We start from the raw sequence: 21390 nt of genomic DNA, 5'->3' as shown, positions 1-21390 counted from the left end.
TGACCCAGCCACGCCCGCACCGGACCCAGGCACACCCACACCGAACCCAGTCGTACCCGGCACCTGACCCAGCCACACACGGCACCCGACCCAGTCACACCCGCACTGGACCCGGCCACGTCTGGCACCTGACCCAGCCACGCCCGCACCGGACCCAGCCACACACGGCACCCGACCCAGTCACACCCGCACTGGACCCGGCCACGTCTGGCACCTGACCCAGCCACGCCCGCACCGAACCCAGCCACACCCGCACCGGACCCAGGCACACCCACACCGAACCCAGTCATGCCCAGCACCTGACCCAGCCACGCCTGGCACCCAACCCAGCCACACCCGCAACAGGACCCGGTCACACCCACACCAGACCCGGCCACACCCACATCGGACCCAGCCACACCCAGCACCGGATCCAGCCATTCTTGGCACCGAATGGAGCCACACCCTACACCAAATCCAACCTCTCACATGATCCAATTATTTTATATTTTTGGAAGGCACAGTATTTTTAAATTCTGGGCCTGCAACTATTAAAACTCCCTAAGGAACTCCTTTTCTTCACCATAGTCTTTTTCAAGTTCACAGGTTTTTTTTTTTTTGGCTTCTTCTTGCTGCTTATATTTATCATCTACTATAATTTAATAATCCCCTAATTTTGTTTCCCTCCTTAAGCTCATTTACACTATCAATCTCTTTTTTTGTGGTAATAGCTTTCAAACTTTGTGTCAAAAATGGTCCTTGGCTGGAGAAAGGGAGAGAAGTGGGGTCCCTCACTCCTGTGTTTCTCTCAGACCGTCAGAGCAACCCTCCTTGATCTACTCGCATTGGGGATTTATTTACAATTTTCTTTGAAAATGATCTGCTAATAACATTTTTGAAAGTCAGTGACTTGACACAGGATATGAGTTACTAGTGTCATAAACTGTGCTCTTTATATTCATTTTAAAAAAGTTTCTTAAAGCTCTAACATTTAGACTCGTCTAGTAACTAATAGAGTCTTATACTTCATGCTCTTTATCAGACTATTAATCAAAATATTAAGAGACTTCATTTCTTCATCAAGGGTTATATCCATTTATTCCTTCTCTTGGTTATAGTTCTTTAGACACAGCAAAATATCAATTTTCCTATGTCTACATATCATTTCCTCTCTCAAAGTGCAAATGAGCTAAGGCAGTCTGAATGGGTGTGGTTCGCCTGGCCCACAGGTAAGGACAAAACAGCACCAACCCCAAGGCAGGTAGACGAAGAGGCTCACCACTAGAAGCCTTGGTTTTGTTTAGCAAGAAACTTGGGTCAAGACCCAACGCCAGCCAGCTGCAATACTACTTTAGCACAAGTCCCAAACATTTAAAACATTTTGATCTCTAGGGATCTGATACAAAAACCTCAGCGTATTCCGTTTTGGTTTGAACTACTTTTAAAGCATTATCTTTTAACCTAAAGCCAAGATTTTGGTTAAAAGTTCTGCTTGTGATGGCAATATTGTGCTTTTAATTCATGGGGATTTCTGATGGTGATGGAAATCTGCCTTGAAATGGCCAAGACCCCTGACCTCAAAAATTATTCAAAGTTATTGTCTGGAGGAAAGGAACTTCTGGCCTCCTCCTTAATCCTCACAAACAAGTTTGTGGACCAGAGATAGACTCATGCCCAGTTACTACCATCCACACCTCTTTGTAGAGGGAACTATCACCATAGTTTTCACTTTAAAATCCCATCTCTCTTCTCCTTTGATCCCCTTGGGTATCAGCAGCCCAACCCATGCCAGAATCTCTAAGCTCATCAGAGATGGGCCTCAGTCTTTCAAGGCTCCATCAGGAGGCCCTTCCTGGGGCTGAAATGGGCTGGTCTGGCCAGGAGGTTTACCAGACTCAACACATCGCCACTACCCTTAGCATGGATGCCTCTAAGAATTTCAACAGGGAACTCTCAATCTGAGTTCATCATGCATTTATGAAAAGAGTGAGGAGGCGGCTTAGAAGGCAGAATAGGGGTCTCACTGTTAAGAGAAAAAACAGGATTAGCTGAAGGAGCTATTGATCCTTTAAATTGGATAGCTTTTCCTTTGGGAAAGAGGATGCACTGACATGAAATACAGGCTACGGCTCCTTAGAAAAGTCGATTCCCACGCTGTGAAATGCTAAGACATTAAAAGCAACGTACTAACCAGGGGAAAATGCTGACAAACAGCCAAGTAGCTCTCATGAAAGTTTTAGGGACTAACAGTGAGACATTGCATCCTTGGGCATATTTTCCCTTTGAGGGCTGCAGCCATGAGGTCAAGGGCAGACCACGAGGGTACCCAGGAGACTGAACAGCACCCGTGTAAGGAGGCTGAGGCACTTGTGTCAGAGGCTTACCTTGGTCCCTCCGTAAATGAAATAACAAACAGTGAGTGATTTTAGAATAAAACTGGCTAGCCCTGGCTCACGGACCTAGGGATGGGAGTAGGATATTATGATCTAATAGGTCTTTCTGCTCACACATAATTGCACCCTTTTAAACTATATTATGATTGCACCCTCTTTAACTTGGGTTCCCTTTTTCTCTAAGAGAATCATATATGAAAGCTATAGAACTGGTGTGCTCAAAAAGTGACTGAACTGTTGTCACCTGATCTTTAAAGGCCCTGGGTTGAAAGTCTTTCACACCGTCATCCGTGGGCTCCACCCTTGGACTCATCGCCTTCTACAAGCAGACACCAACTCCCAGCCACACGCACAGGCTCCCCCTCCAGAGCCTCCTCAGTCACCCTCACCTTTCCCCACTGGCCCACCTTCTAAATGCCTGCACCACCCCCGGAAAATGCCTGCAGGGTATTACATGACTCACGACTGTTTATTTCCAGACTTTCTTTCTTTAGCCTAAATATTCTTCGGGTTAATGCCATCCCGGAGGAGGCCACTGCAGAGGTGAGGAGCAGCGCTAAGATGCAGGCCAAGCACCCAGAGGCGTGCAGACACGGTCACTCACCCGTCCTGCCCTTCCTGCCCTCCTCCCTGTCCTCCGTGCGGGGGGGCACCAGCGGGCTGGGTGGTGGGGGCTGTGGTGGAGGGGGAGCCGGTGCCCGCCTCTTCTTCTTCTGTAAGTCAATCTGCGACCCCAGAGACATCTGCAAAGCACAAAGAAGGACAAAGGGTCAGTGTGAGGGTGGCCGTGTACGTGGAGAAGCTGGCCACGGTGATGAGCACCCCGAGGAGGGCTGGCAGGTTGCCAGTCCCCTCACTGGATTTCCTGTGTGGGCAATGGAGGCAGGGGTGTGAGGACTGGGGCTGTGTTGCCCGGGAGTGGCCCTGTCAGGGTCTAGGGATGTTCAGAGATGCCCCCAAGACCGCTAGGTGGCAGAGGGCAGAAGCTCTGCCCTGCATTTCCCAGGGCCTGCAGGCACATCAGAAGACTTGGAAATCTCCCCTCAGTGTCAATATGCAAAAGGGGGTCCTCAGCTTTTGCACCTCTGTGCTCAGTCGTGTCTGACTCTGTGACCCTGCAGGCTGAAGTCCACCAGGCTTGTCGGTCCATGGGATTCTCCAGGCTTTCGTACAGCCACTGTCACTGCTGAACGTGGGCATAAAGAGCACCTCGTCACATGTGAGGATGTGCACAGAGTTCCTGCACTGGGGGGCGGACAGAAGCCTCGGACTCCAAATCCAGGGACACCCAGTCCTTCAAGGGCTCATCCTGGGAGGGGTGCAGCTGACACCACCCGCTGGGCCTCCTGTCCTGCTCTTGGAGCCCCGTGTTTTAATCCATGCAGGCTCCCAGAGGACAGGGCACGTGGCTCTGCTTCCCAGGGAAGGCCACCTCCTCTTCTGGGCCAGACCTGGTGCTTCAAGTGTGTGTGTGGTATATGTATGTGTGTGTGCTTCCCAGGTGGCTCAGTGGTAAAGAATCCGCCTGCAGTGCAGGAGTTCCCCAGGTGGGGAAGATCCCCTGGAATAGGAAACGGCAACCCACTCTAATCCTCTTGCCTGGAGAATTCCACGGACGGAAGCACCTGGTGGGCCACAGTCCATGGGGCTGCAGAAGGGTCGGACATGAGTGAGTAACTAAACGACAGTGTGTGCATGCGTGTAGTGCGTATATTTGTGTGTAGCGTGAGTGTGCATGTGTGTGTGCAGTATGTGTTTGTAGTATGGCTCTGTAAAAATCTACAACTTCATCAGGAATACATATCTCAATTTTTTTTTTAATTATAAAAGGAAGAAAAATCCTTTAAATGACACTCAGATTAACTGCTAACAGTTGGCAAACATTTTTCTGGGCTTTCTGCTTTCTTTTAAAAGTCATATTCTTTCTATTATTCTATCACAATATATTATAACCACCTCCTATAACTTTCAAACTCTTTTTGAAAAACATGGCCACAAAAAGGCAAACAGTTCCACAAAGCTTAGTCAAACCTGCCCACTCTAGTAGCAGCCACTTCAAACTGTCTTTCACTTAGCATTTACCCTGTTTTTCTAAATAATAAGCTTATTCTGCTATTCCCGGATTTTCCCCATGTTAGATTTTGCTTCCTACCCCAGAAGTTCTCGGAGACACAGGCACAGGAGACCCATAATGCCTACACCCTCCTCCCCGCACCGCCCCCCCCATACACTTTTCCTCCCAAATCTTAAAAAAAATTTTAGATCACGAGAATCAAATTAACATTCACTAGTTAACCATATAGAGTTATAGTAGATATAATTATGAAAACAGAAGTTTTCTTCAAGAGCAGGTTTCTCTAACCAAGACATATAAACTATATATTGACTATGTTTTCTTTCCAGACGAACTTTTGTTTCCTCTGAACTTGATAACTGATTTTTTTTCTAACTTTTTTCTTTTTGCTGAGTTTCCTGGTCATTTGTTTACCCAGATATTTTATCCTTTGTTTCCTGGATCCTATGCCTTTAAAAAATTCACTTCATTTTAGCAGGGCAAGGTGACCATCAGCTTTCTGAGACAAGAAGGATGTGGGGTGAATTTTTGAGATCTGGAAAATCTGAGGATGTCTGCATTCTGCTACACTGAGCCATCCGCACGGTGCCCGTGGGGTCTCTGATGGTAAGAAACCTCTCAGGATGCTCAGGGCTCACCCCATCCCCTCCTGGCCTGCAACCCTGTGGTGAGGACACCCCACCCAGGCTGGCTGTCCGTCATCTTTCCTGCCGCAGGCTTGGGTGTTGCCTCACTCCTTAGGTCACGGACCACCCTGAGGCATGCCTGGGGTGAAACTGCTCTTTACCCTCTGCTGGGGTGTCCACGGACTCGCGGTCCGTACATCCTGTGATTCGGTAGAATGTTCTTGTGCTATTCCTCAAAGATTTTTTCCTTTTATCTGTTTTCTCTTTTCTTTAAGGATTCCAATTACTTGAACACTGTGATTTCTAAATCAATTTCCTAATTTTTTTGGAGTATTCTTCCTTTTTAATTGAAACAAAGCTGACTTACAGCGTGCTAATTTCTGCTGTACAGCAAATTGCGTCTGTTTCTGTTCGTAAATAGGTTCATTTGTGTTGTATTTGAATATTCTTGACTAATTAAAAAAAAAAACCAAACACCTTTTTACCCCCTCTCTTAGAAATCTCCTTTATTTCATTATCCAACTCTTTTGGCTTTTAAGTTTTCAGTTACTATATTTTTAACCTCCAAGCACTCTTTTTTGTTGTATCTTTTTGAAATACATTCATGTCTTGCCTGGAGAATCCCATGGATGGAGAAGCCTGGTAGGCTACAGTCCACGGGGTCACAAAGAGTCGGACACGACCGAGCGACTTCACTCACTCATTCACTCATGTCTTGTTTTCTGGATATACTCTCTTTTCTCTCTGAGGCTGTTAATTTATATCTTTAAAAAACACGTCTTTCTGCTCAGTTATATCAAAGAATGAAATCATGCCATTTGCAGCAACATGGATGGACTTAGAGATGATCACACTAAGTAAGACAGACAGCAAAAGACAGATACCATGTAATATCACTTATATGTGGAATCTAAATGGGATACACAGCCTTCAGATAAAGGAAGCAAACTTATGGTTACCAAAGGGGGAAAGTGGTGGGAAGAGACAAATTAGGAGGTTGGGATTGACATATACACACTACTAGGCATAAACTAGATAATTAGCAAGGACCTACTGTTTAGCACAGGGAACACGGTATCTTGTAACAATCTACAATAGAAGAGAATCTGGGAGAATAGATAGATGTGTAACTGGATCACTTTGCTGTATACCCGAAACTGACACAGCATTGGTAATCAACTATACTTCAATAAAAACTCTTTATTTTCATTTTCTTCTGGTGTGTGTGTGTGTGTGTGCGTGTGTGTGTGTGTGTGTGTGTGTGTGTGTGTGCACGCTAGTCACTTAGTCCTCTATGTTCTTTGTGACCCCCTGGACTGTAGCCCACCAGGCTCCTCTGTCCATGGGGACTCTCCAGGCAAGAATACTAGAGTGGGTTGCCATTTCCTTCTCCAGGGGATCTTCCTGACCCAGGGATTGAACCCGGGTCTCCTGCATTGCAGGCCGACTGAGCTACGAGGGAAGCCCTTGGCCAACTGCTCCTAAGTAAGTGTGTTTTTGAAGATAGGGGATAGGATCTGTGAACATTCATGAGCTTTCCTGGAGTTTTCTGGTCAGAAGCCCGCTTGGCTCACTGGGGGCATCCCCAACTATGCATATCTTTAGGACACTTGCTGAAGGTTCCCAGGTGGTGCTAGTGGTGAAGAACCTGCCTGCCAGCGCAGGAAATCTAAGAGACGCAAGTGTGGATTCCATCAGCCACAGTCCATTCAATTCACCCCCGCTGTCTTTGGCGGAATATTAAGACTATGACTTCAGTGACGACGAATTAAACTTCCTAGAAGTCCTTTATCTTCCCCATGTGCCCTTTTCTCCTCCTTTTACTGAGTTTCGGATACATTCCTTGACTATAACCTCTGAGGTAAGGAACACATAAGATTGGAGGAAAAGCAGATTCAAAAACTGGTTTCCCCAATTTAAGAATCTTCGTCATGTGGTTACCTCCCAAACTCAGGATAAATTCACCAAGACTCTTTCAAACAAACGGCTGTCAAATTTTCCACTGTTCTATCAGTGTCTATACATTGTTAATGTCCCTGGTTTTCCTGGGGTCTGGTTGCCTGTGGGGTGTGTGAGCTGGACCCTCAGGAGACCCTGAGCCGGGGAGGCCCGGGTCCGAGGCGGCCACCTGCTGTCCACCAGCACCACCATAATCCTGCCTCCATCTTCACCAGGCTGCGTGCGATGACGATGCTGAAAGGCAGAGCGCCCCGGCTCTGGTTCCTGGATTTCTTCCTTCGGGGCTGACAGTCATCCATTCATTAATCAGGATTGCTCAAACACTATGGATGTGCCTGCCTGTCTGATTTTCCAGTCCACATTCCTCAATCTCTTCTTAAAAGATGATGAGCTATTTTGTTTAATGTCACTTGGTCACTTTCCCAGCAACTCCCCAGCTATTGCTAGCTCCTTGTTCTGTGACTGGAAGGACAGTGACCTCAAAGGATACGTGGGAGTGACAGAGTTCCTGACCTCCTACTGGTGCCCACCATCGAATGGAGAAGAGCGAATTCTGTAACATGACATGATCTCCTTCTGGCTGGAAAGGCTGCCGAGAGCTGCAGTTTGGGGCTGACTTGGGACACAGTCTCCTCTGTGAGTTCACGCTGGTTGATCAGTGCCTGCTAAGCTCCCACTGACGTCTGTATAATGACGACGCGTTCCAGATTCTGTTGAGCGCCGGCATCAAGTGGGAGATAATTAGAAAAACGGATCAGGAAAGCGATTCTGGCTCAGCAGCTTGGAAAAGCAATTTTTCCCCGTTGAAAGAAAGTTCTGGCTCACTCCTCATTACAAGATTTGGAGAAACATCAAACTCCTCGAGCCTTTGCCAAGATGGTCCAGCTTTGCCCCCGGTTGCCCTTCTCCTGGATAGAAGCACAGTCCCTCAACAATGGCTGAAGACCATGCGTTTTCCGGGCACACGGCTACTTCTGATCAATTAAGGTAATGCCTTTGCAAAGTGTTTGGCAAGGTCTGAGACTCCAACCAAGATAAGATCTAATGGGCAAACCTCTTTTTTTTTTTTTCCTCCTGGAGCTTTTGTTAGTTCAAGGTGTTTAAACAAAAGTACTAGATTGGCTAAAAAGTTTGTTTAGGTGTTTAAAACCCAATATATACAGGCTAATAGAAAATATTATTAACACTGGCAGCAATGAGAATTTATTAAACATTTACTAAGGGTGCCAATGCATATCATAAAAGTGCCTCAGAGGCCCCCAGGGAGAGGTAATTTCACTATTTCTGTTTTATAAGGGAAGAAACTAAAGCTTGTAAAAGATTGCTTGCCCAAGGTCAGACAGCTCCCAAGTGGGCAGAGTTGAGATTTCATCTTGGTTTGAACCATTTTCCTCAGGTCTGGAAGATAAGACTCTGAGAGTGTTGAGTGGAAATATCTATTCCTGTTGCCTCATCCATCCATCGTTCCAGGCACGTGTGCTTGGTGCCAGTAAGCTCCAAGCTGGGCCCTGGCACACGCAAGTGAAAGAAGGAAACCAGGAGCACCTTTTTTTCTGTTGGATCGACAGCTCCAGGGGGCTTGGCTGTGCCCAGCTGGGTCCTTGCTTCCTTGCCTTTTCTCACGCTGTTCTTTCTGCCTAGAATGTCCTTCCTTTCCCAGCACTTAGATCGGCCCCTGCTGAAATCTTCCTCACTCCTCAAGGCCACTTCTCAGGGAAGACCCCTGACGTCCTCTGGGTGACAGTCAGTCAGCCCCTCTTGCTGCCCAGATGCAGGGGCAGAGCATCACTCAGAGGTCAGCCCTTAGCTCCCCTCCCTGGGTCCTAGCCATCTGCTGCCATGCCTGCTGCGTTGAGTTCTGTTTGCCTTTGAGCTCTCTATAGTAAAGGGTGTGATTTATCAGCCTCTGAATTGCCACAATTTCTCACTTCTTGCCTTTGCACGTCAGGAATCAAATGTTTATTTGAATATAAGAAAGACTGAAGCAGGAATTTTTTATATAAATGGAGCATATTATAGAAGGAATTTATGAGAGCCTGCAAGTATAACACAGCCCTGGCCTCGTATTCTCATTTCTCTTTTGTTCAAAATGTGAATACTCTATTGTTTTTACTCTGACAAAGGAAGACTATATATGACCACTAAAAATATTTCAAATAATAGAGGGGCATATGAAATGCTAATGAAACTCCTCACCTCTACCCCTAAAAGACAACCTCTATTAAATTGATGTATTTCTCCTCAGCCTGTTTTCTGTGTATCTACATATATGAATATTTACTAAAGCGAGAACACACTCTCAGAAGGAAAACAGCTTTTCCACCTGTGATACTGCCCACTGCTGGGTAGGGAATCTCTCCCACGCCCTGAGGAGGGGACGGGTCCACCTCTGCAGGAACCACACGTGTGTGTACCTACCCTCAAGGTTTGGCATTTCGAATTTTCCGACAACTATTTCGAATACATTTGCAAAGAGGCTGCTCACATATTTAATCTGTTTCCATTTTGTTCTCTTCTAACACAGCTCCATAAGCTCACTGGCTCACAGGCAACGCAAATTTCAAATGAACTGAAATCGGGATCTCAAAGTAGACGCGTGCTCCAGCGTTCACTGCAGCACTGTCCACAACAGCCAGGACGTGGAAATCAACTGAATGTCCATCGACAGATGAACAGGTAAAGAAACTGTAGTCCCTTCGTACAGTGGAAGGGCACTCAGTCATGAAACAAGAAGGACATTCTTCAACATGTGGCAACACAGATGAGCCCCGAAGACACTGCTACCTGAAATAAGCCAGATCTGGAGAGCCAAATACTGCATGATTCTACTCACACAGAGGTCTAATACACTAGGCAAATTCATAGACTCAAAGGGTAGAATGGTGGTTGCCTGGAGCTGGGGAAGTGAGGTGGGGGGGTCACTAACCAGCAGGCATTTCAGCCAAGTAAGGTGGGTGAGCTCCAGGTGTCTGTTGCACAACCCTGCACGCAGAATCAAGGGGGACGCGTGGCACACAGCACAGTTTAAGGGCTGAGTCTCATATCAAGGGTTCTCAGCACAATAAAATAAAATTCAAGACAAAACAGGAGACACGTTGCTCAACAGACCTTCACAAAGGCTGTGTTATAGTTTACACCCTCACTAACGCCCCACTTTCTCCCCACCCCACTCAACAGCAGAACCAAGAGAACCATTCTGTTTTTTATCAGAGTCAGTGAAAAGTATCCCAATTACTTTTTAGATCTAGCATTTTTAAATGATTATTCTTTACTTGTGCTTGTGAGAAAGAGAAAGTCCATATCCAGTAAGCTGTTTTCTCCCTACCGTGGTGTTATCCTTACCTTAGCATCAATCCTCTAAATGACATATATGTTGTGAATATCTTCCCTAGCTTCTTACGGTCTTTTAATTTTCTGTATTTTTTTTTTTTACATTTTTTGGAATATAAAAGTTATTTAGTTCAACCTGTCAAGTCTTCCCCCTGACCCCACCTTCTTTTGCTAACCCAGGGTCATACTAAGAAAGGGCTTCTTGATTTCAAATGTTTAAAATTCTTATTACTTTAATGTAGTCTCCTGGTATAATTTTTCATAGTTTCTTATTAAATCAATCTGGATTGATCTTGTTATGTGCTCTACATTTCTCCCAAAGTGATGAAATGAGCTTACAACACAAATGACAACTATTTTATAAATCTGCAGGCACCTATATCATCATCAAAAAACCCAGTAATAGCATACATTAGAATCTGAAAACCTGATGTTGTGACTGATGCTTCCTTTCCCCTCTGAAGCATCTTATTCAGGGAAAATCTGGCTTGCTGGAAACCTCACCTTTGTAGAACCAGGCAGAAGCTGGCTGCCAGCTCATGTCTGTGATCAGTAACAGGAGGCTCCTGCCCTGTCACACCTGGCAGGCTCCTGCCAAGCTTGGTCTAAACAATAAACATCACTTTGCCAACAAAGGTCCGTCTAGTCAAAGCTATGGTTTTTCTAGTAGTCGTGCACAGATGTGAGAGTTGGACCATAAAGAAGGCTGAGCACCAAAGAACTGATGCTTTTGAACTGTGGTGCTGGAGACTCTTAAGAGTCCCTTGGACAGTAAGGAGATCAAACCAGTCAATCCTTAAGGAAATCAACCCTGAATGTTCATTGGAAGGACTGACGCTGAAGTTGAAGCTCCAATACTTTGGCTATTTGATGTGAAGAGCTGACTTGTTGGAAAAGACTCTAATGCTGGGAAAGATTGAGGGCAGGAGAAGGGGGCAATGGAGGATGAGATGGTTGGACGGATGGCATGACCGACTCAATGGACATGAGTCTGAGCAAACTCCAGGAGATAGTGAAGAACAGGGGAGCCTGGGATGCTGCAGTCCTCGGGACTGCAAAGAGTTAGACACAAATTAGCTACTGAACAACAAACAATAAATCCAGAGTTTCCTGGGAAGAGTCAGTGTCACATCCGAGAATTCTGAAAAACTAGTGATGCAGTCTAGACAGATCTCCCTTGGAACTGCTTAAATAAGATCTGAACAGAATAGATTTTTACTTTAAGGGATAAAGCCTCAGTCGTCTAGGGCAGCAGTTCCTAACCTTTTTGGCACCAGGGACCAGTTTTACAGAAGACAAGTTTTCCACGGATGGGAGTGGGGAAGGTTTCAGGATGATTCAATCACATTATATTTATTGTGCACTTCATTTCTAATATTATTACATTAGCCCCACCTCAGACCATTAGGCATTAGATCTCGGAGGCTGGGTCCCGGATTCTAAGGTACGTATTTCTTGATCATGTTCTCATTCTCCAGGGACACCAGGATGCCAACATTAAGGTATAATGAGGTTGCTCTCATTTAAAATTTCAACTACTGTTTCTACGTGATGATTATTCTGTATAATTTTCCTCTAAATACACTTGTGCTTTTTAAGAGGATGATCACAAGGATTTGAACAATAACAGCGTAGAAAAATGTATCAGCAAGAGGAGAGCGTAGCATGGTGGTCATGCTTGGACCCTGGAGGTAGCAAGCAGGGTTAGAGTCCTGCCTCCACTGTGAGATAAGCTGCTTCATCTCTCTGTGCCTCAATTTCTCCACTTGTAAAACAGGGATGAAAATATGTATTGTTTCTTTAGTGCCTGGGAGGATTAAATATGTTAATATCATGAAAAGGACAGAGAATGCCATTCTCACTGATGGGTAGTTTCTACTAAGACCTTTCACCTTCTGACCCCTCTCTCATCACCCCCCGAGCCAATGGCAGACAGCGCAGTGGGACCTGGACACCTGGTCCCAGAATCAAACCTGGAAGGACCCCAGTCTTGGAATGGCAGGCTCCTCAGAGAATGCGGTTAGGTGTGCTAGTTAGGTTTCCGGGGGTTACACCTCCTGCAGAAAAGTGAGGCCACCCTGGGAGCTGTGAGTCGCACAGAATCTAAGCCAGCCGCCCGTGCTCACTCAGATACTAATTTCTCTGTGGCTTGCTCTTTGCTTTTCAATGGAACAATAGTAGTGCCCACCTCACGGGGCACCATAAGGCATCACATACATATCACATGAGCGCTCAGAAATGTCCCCAGCTGCCAGCAATGCTGTTAGGAAGTGATATATGTGTGTCTGCTAGAGAAACAGGAAACAAACCAAAGGACATCACAGAACACAAAATTCTAGAGCGGGAACTCCAGCTCTTTTATTTCACAGGTGAGGACACAGAGGACCAGAAGCTGAATGATGTTTTTAAGACCAATCCCACCTGGCTCACCTTGACTAATGAACGAGAGCGCTGATGACCCCAGCTTACGTGCCGAGAGGAAGATGCTGCACTCAGGGTTCCTGTACATCCCCGCTGCCCTGTTTAATCATCACAGCAACCTGAGGGAGCGAACATCTGTCTCCTTGTCCAGAAAGGAGAAGTGAGTTTAGAGGGCCCCAGCCACCTGCTGAAGGCCACAGAGCTGACCGCTCTGACACTTCGTCTGCTTACAAAAGGGGCTGTACGTGGGGCCAGCCCGTGGTCTCTGACACAATACCCTGTTTTGAAGGTGGACCCTTTGCGGGATTTGCTGCTGTCTCCTTAGTGCTGGCAATTGTCCTTGGCATATTTTGGGTGGGCACTAAATATCCATTAACTTAGTGAATGCTGTAACCAAAAGCATCTGTATGATGAAACCAATGCCTGTTTTCCCCTGAGGACAGGTGACTTTGTAGGAGCCTGTTATGTGTCAGAAACTGCGCTTGGCACTGAGAATAAGAGGTGAGCAAGATGGACAGGACCTCGAGGCTGACTTCGTTGGAAGGGAGGTAGGTAATGATCAAATGTCTCATGCACAATGGCACTGCTCCTCGCCACAGGCTGCATGTGTGGAGAAACAGTTCCGGGGGCCTCCCTAAACCAAGCGAAACAGGGGGTTGGTTTTGGCTATGTCTGTGGGACTTCCTTGTGGACAGGCTGGAGGTGTCCCACTGAGACACTTGCATGGCAGTGCGCTGAAGCTAAGCATGGATGGGACTGTCCAGGAAGAGGGTCAGGGAAGAAAGGAAAAGACAAAGCCCTAAGCAGGCCTAACTTTCATGAGGCTGGTACAGGATGGAGGTTTCCGGGAAGCTGGAAAAACCTGAGGGGTTGCGGTGTCACGGAGCACGAAGTGATCAGGAGAGTCAGAGGCGGCAGAGCTCAGGCAGGATAAGGATGGACAGCGCCGCTGTGCGGAGGGCGCTCACACCCACTCGGAGGGCGGGGCCTCTAAACCAGCGCGGCGTGGAGCAGAGACCCGGTGGGCAGGCTGTCGGGGTGGAGTGCCACAGGGCACGGGGCAGGGGATAAGACGTAGCAGCCTGGGGCAGGCGTGGGGCTGGGGGCGCACTTCCGGGGGCCTTTTGCCCACGTTCCCCTCGCCTTCTGGCAGCTGAGCCCACCCCAGGGGCAGTCCTTGGCCTCTTCCCTTTATTCCTGAGAACTTTCAAGGTGGTTTCTTCCATATTCAGTGATGTCAAGGCCACCGTTGTGCCGGCTCCCAGGTTCACAGCTTGGCCTGAACTCCCCTGAGCTCCACGGCCACACACCTAAATGCCTGTCGACAGGAGCGCCTGGACACGGGCAGGTGCCTGCCCAAACCAACCCCTTGATTCTCTCCCCAGACCTGCTCCTCCCCCACGTGCATGGATGCTAAGTCGCTTTAGGCGACTGCACCTCTTTGTGACCCTGTGGACTGGAGCCCGCCAGACTCTTCTGTCCATGGGATTCTCCAGGCAAGAGTACTGGAATGGGTTGCCGTTTTCTACTCCAGAGGACCTTCCTGATCCAGGGATTGAACCTGCATCTCTTTCATCTCCTGCACTGGCGGGGCGTTCTTTACTGCTAGCATGCTCCTCCCCCTGCCTCCTTCATTTCAGGGGAACAATAACTCCCTGTTTCTAGCTGTTCTGGGCCAGACACTGCGTACCTTCCTGGAATAGTCCACACCCCTCCAACAGAGGCCAGTCTTCCTCTGTAGCCCGGTCACTACTCGCCTGAACCCACAGTCGTTTCTCAGCTGAATAAGTGTCACAGCCCCTCCCTGGCCTCCCCACACCCACCCGAGATCCTTCCACAGGACAGCAAGGCAGGCCATGCTCTGCCTGAAATCTGCAAATGCTTCCTGCCCATGAGGGCAGAGATCTCTTCAATATGCTGATTTCATTTCCTTTGGGAATATACCCAGAAGTAGAATTTCTGGGTTGTAGGGCAGTTCTGTTTTTAATTTTTTGAGAAGCCTCTTAATGCTTTCCATAGTGGCTAACCATTTTTCATTCCCACCAACAGAGCACGAGGATTCCCTCTTCTCCACACTGTGGCCAACATTTGTTATTTCCTGACTTTTTGATAACAGTCTTTCTGATAGGTGTGTGGTGATACTGACTGTGGTCCCTATTCGCACTTCCCTGAAGAGTCACATTGAGCATCTTTTCACGTGTGTCCATTTGGATGCCACTTGTGACAACGTGGATGGACCTTGAGGGCACTGCGCTAAGATGACTCAGAATATGTGGCATCTAAAAAACCCAAACTTGTAAAAACAGTAAAATGGTGGTAACGAGAGGCTGGGCTGTGAGGAGAGAGGTAGTTTTAGGAAACAAACTTACAGAGAGCAGATGAATAAGCCTTGGAGATCTAGTACTTAGCACAGAGATCATAGGCAGTAATATTCTATGATAATCATCAAACTTGCTGAAACACTAGGTCTTGATTCTTCTCACCAGAAAAAGAGAAAGGATAGGCATGTGGGGGAACACAGGTGCTGACTGTTGCTACAACCAGATTACCATACATGAATGTATCAAATCTGCCCACAGGGCACCTGAAATACACATGTTATATGTCAAGTAGATTTCAATGAAAACAAAAGTAAAATCTTGTGGCAGAAGCTGCTGAGGGAACTGGATGGGAGCGGACAGCGAGCTCTGGGCAGAGGGAAGTTTTACTGTGAAATCTGTCTTGGAGCAGACCAGAGGGTAAGTGAGGATCAGTTTGGCACCTGGGGCAGCTCCAACCTGCCTGCCAGGAGATGCTAAGCCTCTGCTCCCACAGCTGCACTGGCCCAGTTCTGTTCGTCTGGGCACCTGCAGAGATTATGCAAGAACCCAGGCAGACTGACACACTGGTCATGGTGCCATGCCTTCAGGGAGGGAAGGGGAAGTAGCAGCCAGGGAGGAAATGGAGTTCCAAGTCTGGGGCTTTGGGTCAAGGTGCATCACTCGGGGAATTAGCAAGTCCCCAGAGCTGGCTGTGGCCAGTCCATTAGTGAAAAGATATTGCACAATATTAGTAAACAAAGGGTGCTGCAGCAAACATCCCATTATGACCTGGCCAGTGGTAAGCCCTGAAGGGAACTCTGCCTGGAGCAGAGGCCCACCAGGATGCCCACCATCAAACCTTCAGACACTGCAGCCACCACCACCCGCAATGGTGGACTCTGAGACTCAGGATGAGAGAGCATAGGATCAGTTCAGTTCAGTTCAGTCGCTCAGTCGTGTCCAACTCTTTGCGACCCCATGAATCGCAGCACACCAGGCCTCCCTGTCCATCACCAGCTCCCGGATATTGGCCCTAGATAACTGAGGTGCATACCAAAGGGTGATTTCACTGACCACCTTGCATCTTCTCAGACATAGAAAAGTGCTACATTCCTTAACTTCAGATGTCAGCTTTTCTTTAAGTAACAGTCACCTTTGGATGTTCCAGCTACCTGGTCTTTGTTGCAAAAATCGCTATATATCCAGCACCACCACCTATTACCTCTTCTGAGCTTATCTGAGAGGCTGTGTCCCAGGCTTTGGTCCTCAGTTTTATCTACTGAATAAAATATAATTCTCAACTTTCAATTTGTGCATCATTTTCAGTTGACACCCCAAGGGCGTGTTTCCTTTGGGATTTGCTTGTTTCTGTCCGTTTACTATTTATTTAGCTTTGCATTTTCTCAAGGATGCGTCCCTTCCAATGTCCCCTGAGGACACAGCCCTCAGACCCCGCCTACTCAACAGATCAGATCTGCCCTCAGTGGGGGGTTGTCTAAACACCCCTTCTCTACACCCTTCCCCAGGTGAGACAGCCCTGAGGAAAGAGTTAGGTATTAGTACTGACCTGTGACTTTCCTTCTGGGAATTTGGGGAGGGGATTCAAGGAGATGGTGACATCATATCCTGGTCTTACAGGGGTTCCTAAGTCCCACCATAAAGAGTACATCCACCATGGTCACCGATGACATAATATGTGGTACTCTATCAATCTTAGAGTACCTCTATCGTCTTAAGTTCAAAAGGTAATCTTGCTGTCAGACGATACTGGATACTGTTATTGTTGTTCTGTCCAATCACTAAGTCATGTCCAGCTCTTCGCAACCCTATGAACTGCAGCACACCAGGCTTCCCTGTCCTTCACTCTCTCCCAGAGTTCACTCAAACTCACGTCCATTGAGTCGGTGATGCCACGAGATAATTTTGGTCACTACAAATAAAGTGGGAATTCCCAGGTGGTGCTAGTGGTAAAGAACCTTCCTGCCAATGCAGGAGATGTAAGAGATGTGGGTTTGATCCTTGGGATGGGAAGACCCCCTGGAGGAAGGCATGGCAACCCAGTTCAGTATTCTTGCCTGGAGAATCCCATGGACAGAGGAGCCCGGCGGGCTACAGTGTACAGGGTCACAAAGGGCTGGACACGAGTGAAGAGACTGAGCACATCTGCACACAGAAACTAGCGCTGATTCTGTGTGAGCAAGCATCATATTAAGGAAGGCAGTGTCTCCCGTTCTCCCGATTTCTGGGTGTCATCTGGGCAGATGGAGGGAGCAAAAGCTAATTGAACTGATAGGTTCAGTCCTAAAGTTAGGGAAAAAAAAAAGTCTTTCCAGGAACTGTACAAAGCATGCATAGACTTATACCCAAGATGTGGGGAATTTATCAGTTATTTGCTACTATTAGATGACCAAGCTCCATACTTTTGGCCATGGAAATTCTGGGATCTATTCAATGTTTTTGGATTCTGTCTTATTCTTAGGCTCCTAAGAAAGGCTGAAAAGTCTCCACCCAAACTCAAGTGCCTCGGGTCAACTAAATGACTCCCTTAGGTTGTTTATATTCCATCCCTGAAAATTAAAGCCCTCTTCACAGGTGGGAGCAGGCGAGCTGCCAGGGAAAACAGTTTCTGTCATCACCATCTTCGGTAATTCCAGAAAGAAAAACACTGGGCATGCTTCATGGAAAGTTATGAGAAGAAACAAAAGTTGCTATTTCAGCACTTTCTTTCTACCTCACTTAGCACAAAATGCCCTAAAACAGAATACTGATTATGTGCTTTGGGTCCTTAAATAGAGATTTTAACATAAAATCTTTAAGTCTGATTTTTCCTTCCTATTTCCCTAATTGTACCAAAGATTCTTATACCCCTCCAACAGATATTTACGGAGGGTTAATTTTTCTCCTACTAAACATAGACAGTTATCTGAAGATTTGTAATCTTTGTGTTTTAATTTTACTTTTTTTTCTGGCTTACTTTTCTTTCTACAAATTTTTATTCTATGAAAATATAGTTGATTTACAACAGCATGTTGCTTTCAGGTGTACAGCAGCAAGATTCAATTATACATATCAACTTTTCAGATTCTTTTCCCTTATGGGTTATTATAAGGCACCGAGCATAGCTCTCTGTGCTGGACAGCAGGTCCTTGTTAGCCGTCTGTTTCATACATAGTCGTGTGTATGTCTTAATCCCGGACTCCTAGCTTGTTCTTCCCCTTCGGCAACCGCAGAGACTAGTTTCTGTCTGTGGCTCACTTCTGTTTTGTAAATAAATTCATTTGCATCATTTTAAGTGGCATATGGCATTTGCCTTTCTCTGCCGGGTTTACTTCCCTCAGTATGATAATTTCCAAGTCCAACCATGTTGCTGGAAATGATATAATTTCATTCTGCAAACAATTTTTTATTATAGTCGCTTTACAATGTTGTGCTATTTTCTGCTGTACAGCAAAGCGAATCAGCCATACGTATATGTGCACACACACACACACACACACACACACACACACATATATCCCCCATTTTTTGAATTTCCTTTCCATGTAGGTCACCACAGAGCATTGGGTAGAGTTTCCTGTGCATCAGGAAACAGTCTGTTCTCGTCAGTTATCCATTTTATACATAGTATCAATAGTATATGCAAAAGTAGGAAGTCAAGAGATACCTGGAGTAACAGACAAGTCTGGCCTTGGGGTACAAAATGAAGCAGAGCAAAGGCTAATAGTATTCTGGCAAGAGAACGCACTGTTCATGGCAAACACCCTTTTTCAACAACACAAGAGACAACTTTACTCATGGACATCACCTACTAAATAGTATTGATAGTCAATACCAAAATCAGATTGATTACGTCCTTTGTGGCCAAAGATGGAAAAGCTGTGTACAGTCAGCAAAAACAAGACCTGGAGCATACTGTGGCTCAGGTCATCAGTTTTTCATAGCAAAATTCAGGCTTAAACTAAAGAAAGTGGGGAAAACCACTAGGGCAGTCAGGTATGACTTAAATCAAATCCCCTATGAATATATAGTGGAGGGGACAAATAGATTCAAAGGATTAGATCTAGCAAACCGAGTGCCTGAACTATGGGTGAAGGTCCGTAATATTGTGCTGCTGCTGCTGCTGAGTCGCTTCAGTCGTGTGCAACTCTGTCCAACCCCACAGACAGCAGCCCACCAGGCTCCCCCGTCCCTGGGAATCTCCAGGCAAGAACACTGGAGTGGGTTGCCATTGCCTTCTCCAATGCATGAAAGTGAAAAGTGAAAGGGAAGTCGCTCAGTCATGTCCGACTCTTAGCGACCCCATGGACTGCAGCCCACCAGGCTCCTCCGTCCATGGGATTTTCCAGGCAAGAGGACTGGAGTGGGGTGCCATCGCCTTCTCTGAATATTGTGCAGGAGGAGGCAAACAAAACCATCCCAAAGAAAAAGAAACGCAAGAAGGCATAGAGGTTTTCTGAGGAGGCTTTACAAATAGCTGAGAAAAGAAGAGAAAGGAAAAGCAAGGGATAAAGGGAAAATGACACTAAACTAAACACAGAGTTCCAGAGAATAGCAGGAGAGACAGGAAGGCCTTCTTCAATGAAGAATGCAAAGAAATAGAGGACAACACAAAGGGTAAAGACTAGAGAGCTCTTCAAGAAAATGGGAAATATCAAAAGAACGCTTCACTGAAAGATGGGCACAATAAAGGACAGAAATGATAAAGACCTAAAAGAAGCAGAAGAGAGCAAGAAGAGGTGGGAAAAAGCACAGAAGAACTGTAAAAAAGAGATCTTAATGATAGAGGTTCTGGCACGGGTTGTGATTTGGGACCCAGGTCCTCAGGAAACACACGGGGGATCCTGGATGGCAGTTGTTCCTGGAACTCCCAGGGAGTGAGGTCACGTCGGGCAGGTTGGGAACTATCCGCATGGAGGGGAACGGTTGGTAATGGAGGGGCAGATAGCACACACAGGAGAAAGGGGACAGAGGAACCCTGGAGGAGCCACAGCAGAGGGGAGAGAGTAGGCAGGGCAGGAAGAGGAGCTGCAGGGAGCACAGGGCCACCGCAGGCAGAGGAAGATGCTGCTGCTGCTGCCCAGATGCAAGCAAAGCAGGGATGCAGCGGGGCTTTGAGAGACTCCAAAGGGGCGTGGTCAAAGGAGAGTCTTCCTTTTGCTCTGAAGACCGAACCTAGGTTTCGGCTCTGTCTGTAAGTGTCCTTTTCCCTGTATCTTTGGATGTGGGGGATGTCCCAGGGGGCACACTTCCTCCACCACGTGGCTCTGGATGGGCTGTGGGTCTTCTCCTGAGTTGCTCCCTCCTTCCCTTTGCCGCTGCTGTCGTTCAGGACCAGAGCATCTCTGCCTGGCTTACTTTAAAGCCCTCTCTCCTCGTGGTCTGCCTCCAGCCTTTCCCATCCTCAAGGTAGTTTTCACAGTGCTCCCACTACTGGTCACTCACGTGTTTACTCAGAATTTCCCCAGATACCTACTAAGTGCCAGGCCCAGGCCCACTTGAGTGAACAGAGCCTCAGAGAAGGCAGATTGCATCCCTCAACTCACAAGCGCACATCCTGGTGACGGGAGAGAGAAGAAAGGCTTGGACAATTTTAAGTGGTGACCCATTGTTTAAAGACAGAAACATCTGCGGGCTGAGGACGGAGAGCTCATACAGGCAGTTAAACTGGAGGGCTGAGAGACCTCTCTGAGGAGCTGGACATTTGCCTTGAATGACGACAAGGAACAGTAGAATATTCCAAGAAGAGGGCAGGAGGAGGGTGGGAGCTGCTCAGCTTTGACTCCACTCAGGGCGCTCCTGGACAGAAGCTGGGCTTTATTCGGAGTCATGATCTTGAGTGCCCAGCTGCTAAGTCACGTCCAGCTCTCTGTGACCCCATGGATGGTAGCCCACCAGGCTCCTCTATCCATGGGATTCTCCAGGCAAGAATATCAGCGTGGATGGGGTGCTAGTTCCTCCTCCAGGGGTATCTTCCGGACCCAGGAATCAAACCTGTGTCTCCCACACTCCTGCATTGGCAGGCAAATTTTTTAACTACTGCACCACCTGGGAAGCTCACTCCCTTCTTAAATTGTAAGTAGAATCAAACCCAAATGATGTCTGTGGCAGCCAGGCAGCTGTTCAGTGGGGCCCCGATTCTTCTACCTCATCTTACCCCTCCTAAAGGACTCACACGTGTCAGCCTCCACAAGGTTCCCGCTACCTGCATCATCCCGTTCAGTATCTAGCAGATTCCTATCCACCCTTCAAGACCCCAGAGCAATGTCCCATTCCACAAAACATGAAAATCTGCCTCTCGAGTGCCCCAG

General features: G+C 47.1%; 1 protein-coding gene and 1 long non-coding RNA gene across 7 annotated transcripts in view; one reads left to right on the top strand and one right to left on the bottom strand.

The window, feature by feature from the left end:
• Positions 1-21390, bottom strand: part of COBL (cordon-bleu WH2 repeat protein) — a 305488-nt gene that overhangs the window by 77155 nt on the left and 206943 nt on the right. For all 4 annotated transcript variants that reach the window (XM_042248330.1, XM_060414416.1, XM_042248331.1 and 1 more), the window contains one exon: positions 2977-3115. In XM_042248330.1, coding sequence (XP_042104264.1) covers positions 2977-3115 — 139 coding nt within the window. The remainder of the gene's footprint in view (positions 1-2976; positions 3116-21390) is intronic.
• On the top strand, positions 7771-18370 carry LOC121819376 (uncharacterized). 3 transcript variants are annotated; one of them, XR_006059580.2, is made up of 6 exons: positions 7771-8018; positions 9277-9456; positions 9556-9707; positions 12731-12942; positions 13226-13330; positions 14168-18370. It is a non-coding gene; the product is annotated as an uncharacterized LOC121819376 (long non-coding RNA). The 3 variants fall into 3 exon arrangements; XR_009600315.1 differs by having other exon boundaries at positions 13226-18370; XR_006059579.2 differs by having other exon boundaries at positions 12731-13330.

This window comes from Ovis aries, chromosome 4 (genome assembly GCF_016772045.2).
Source record: "Ovis aries strain OAR_USU_Benz2616 breed Rambouillet chromosome 4, ARS-UI_Ramb_v3.0, whole genome shotgun sequence".
In the NCBI taxonomy this organism is placed as follows: domain Eukaryota; kingdom Metazoa; phylum Chordata; class Mammalia; order Artiodactyla; family Bovidae; genus Ovis; species Ovis aries.
The sequence above is the reverse complement of the archived record's forward strand: the minus strand, read 5'-3'. Positions and strand labels throughout refer to the sequence as shown.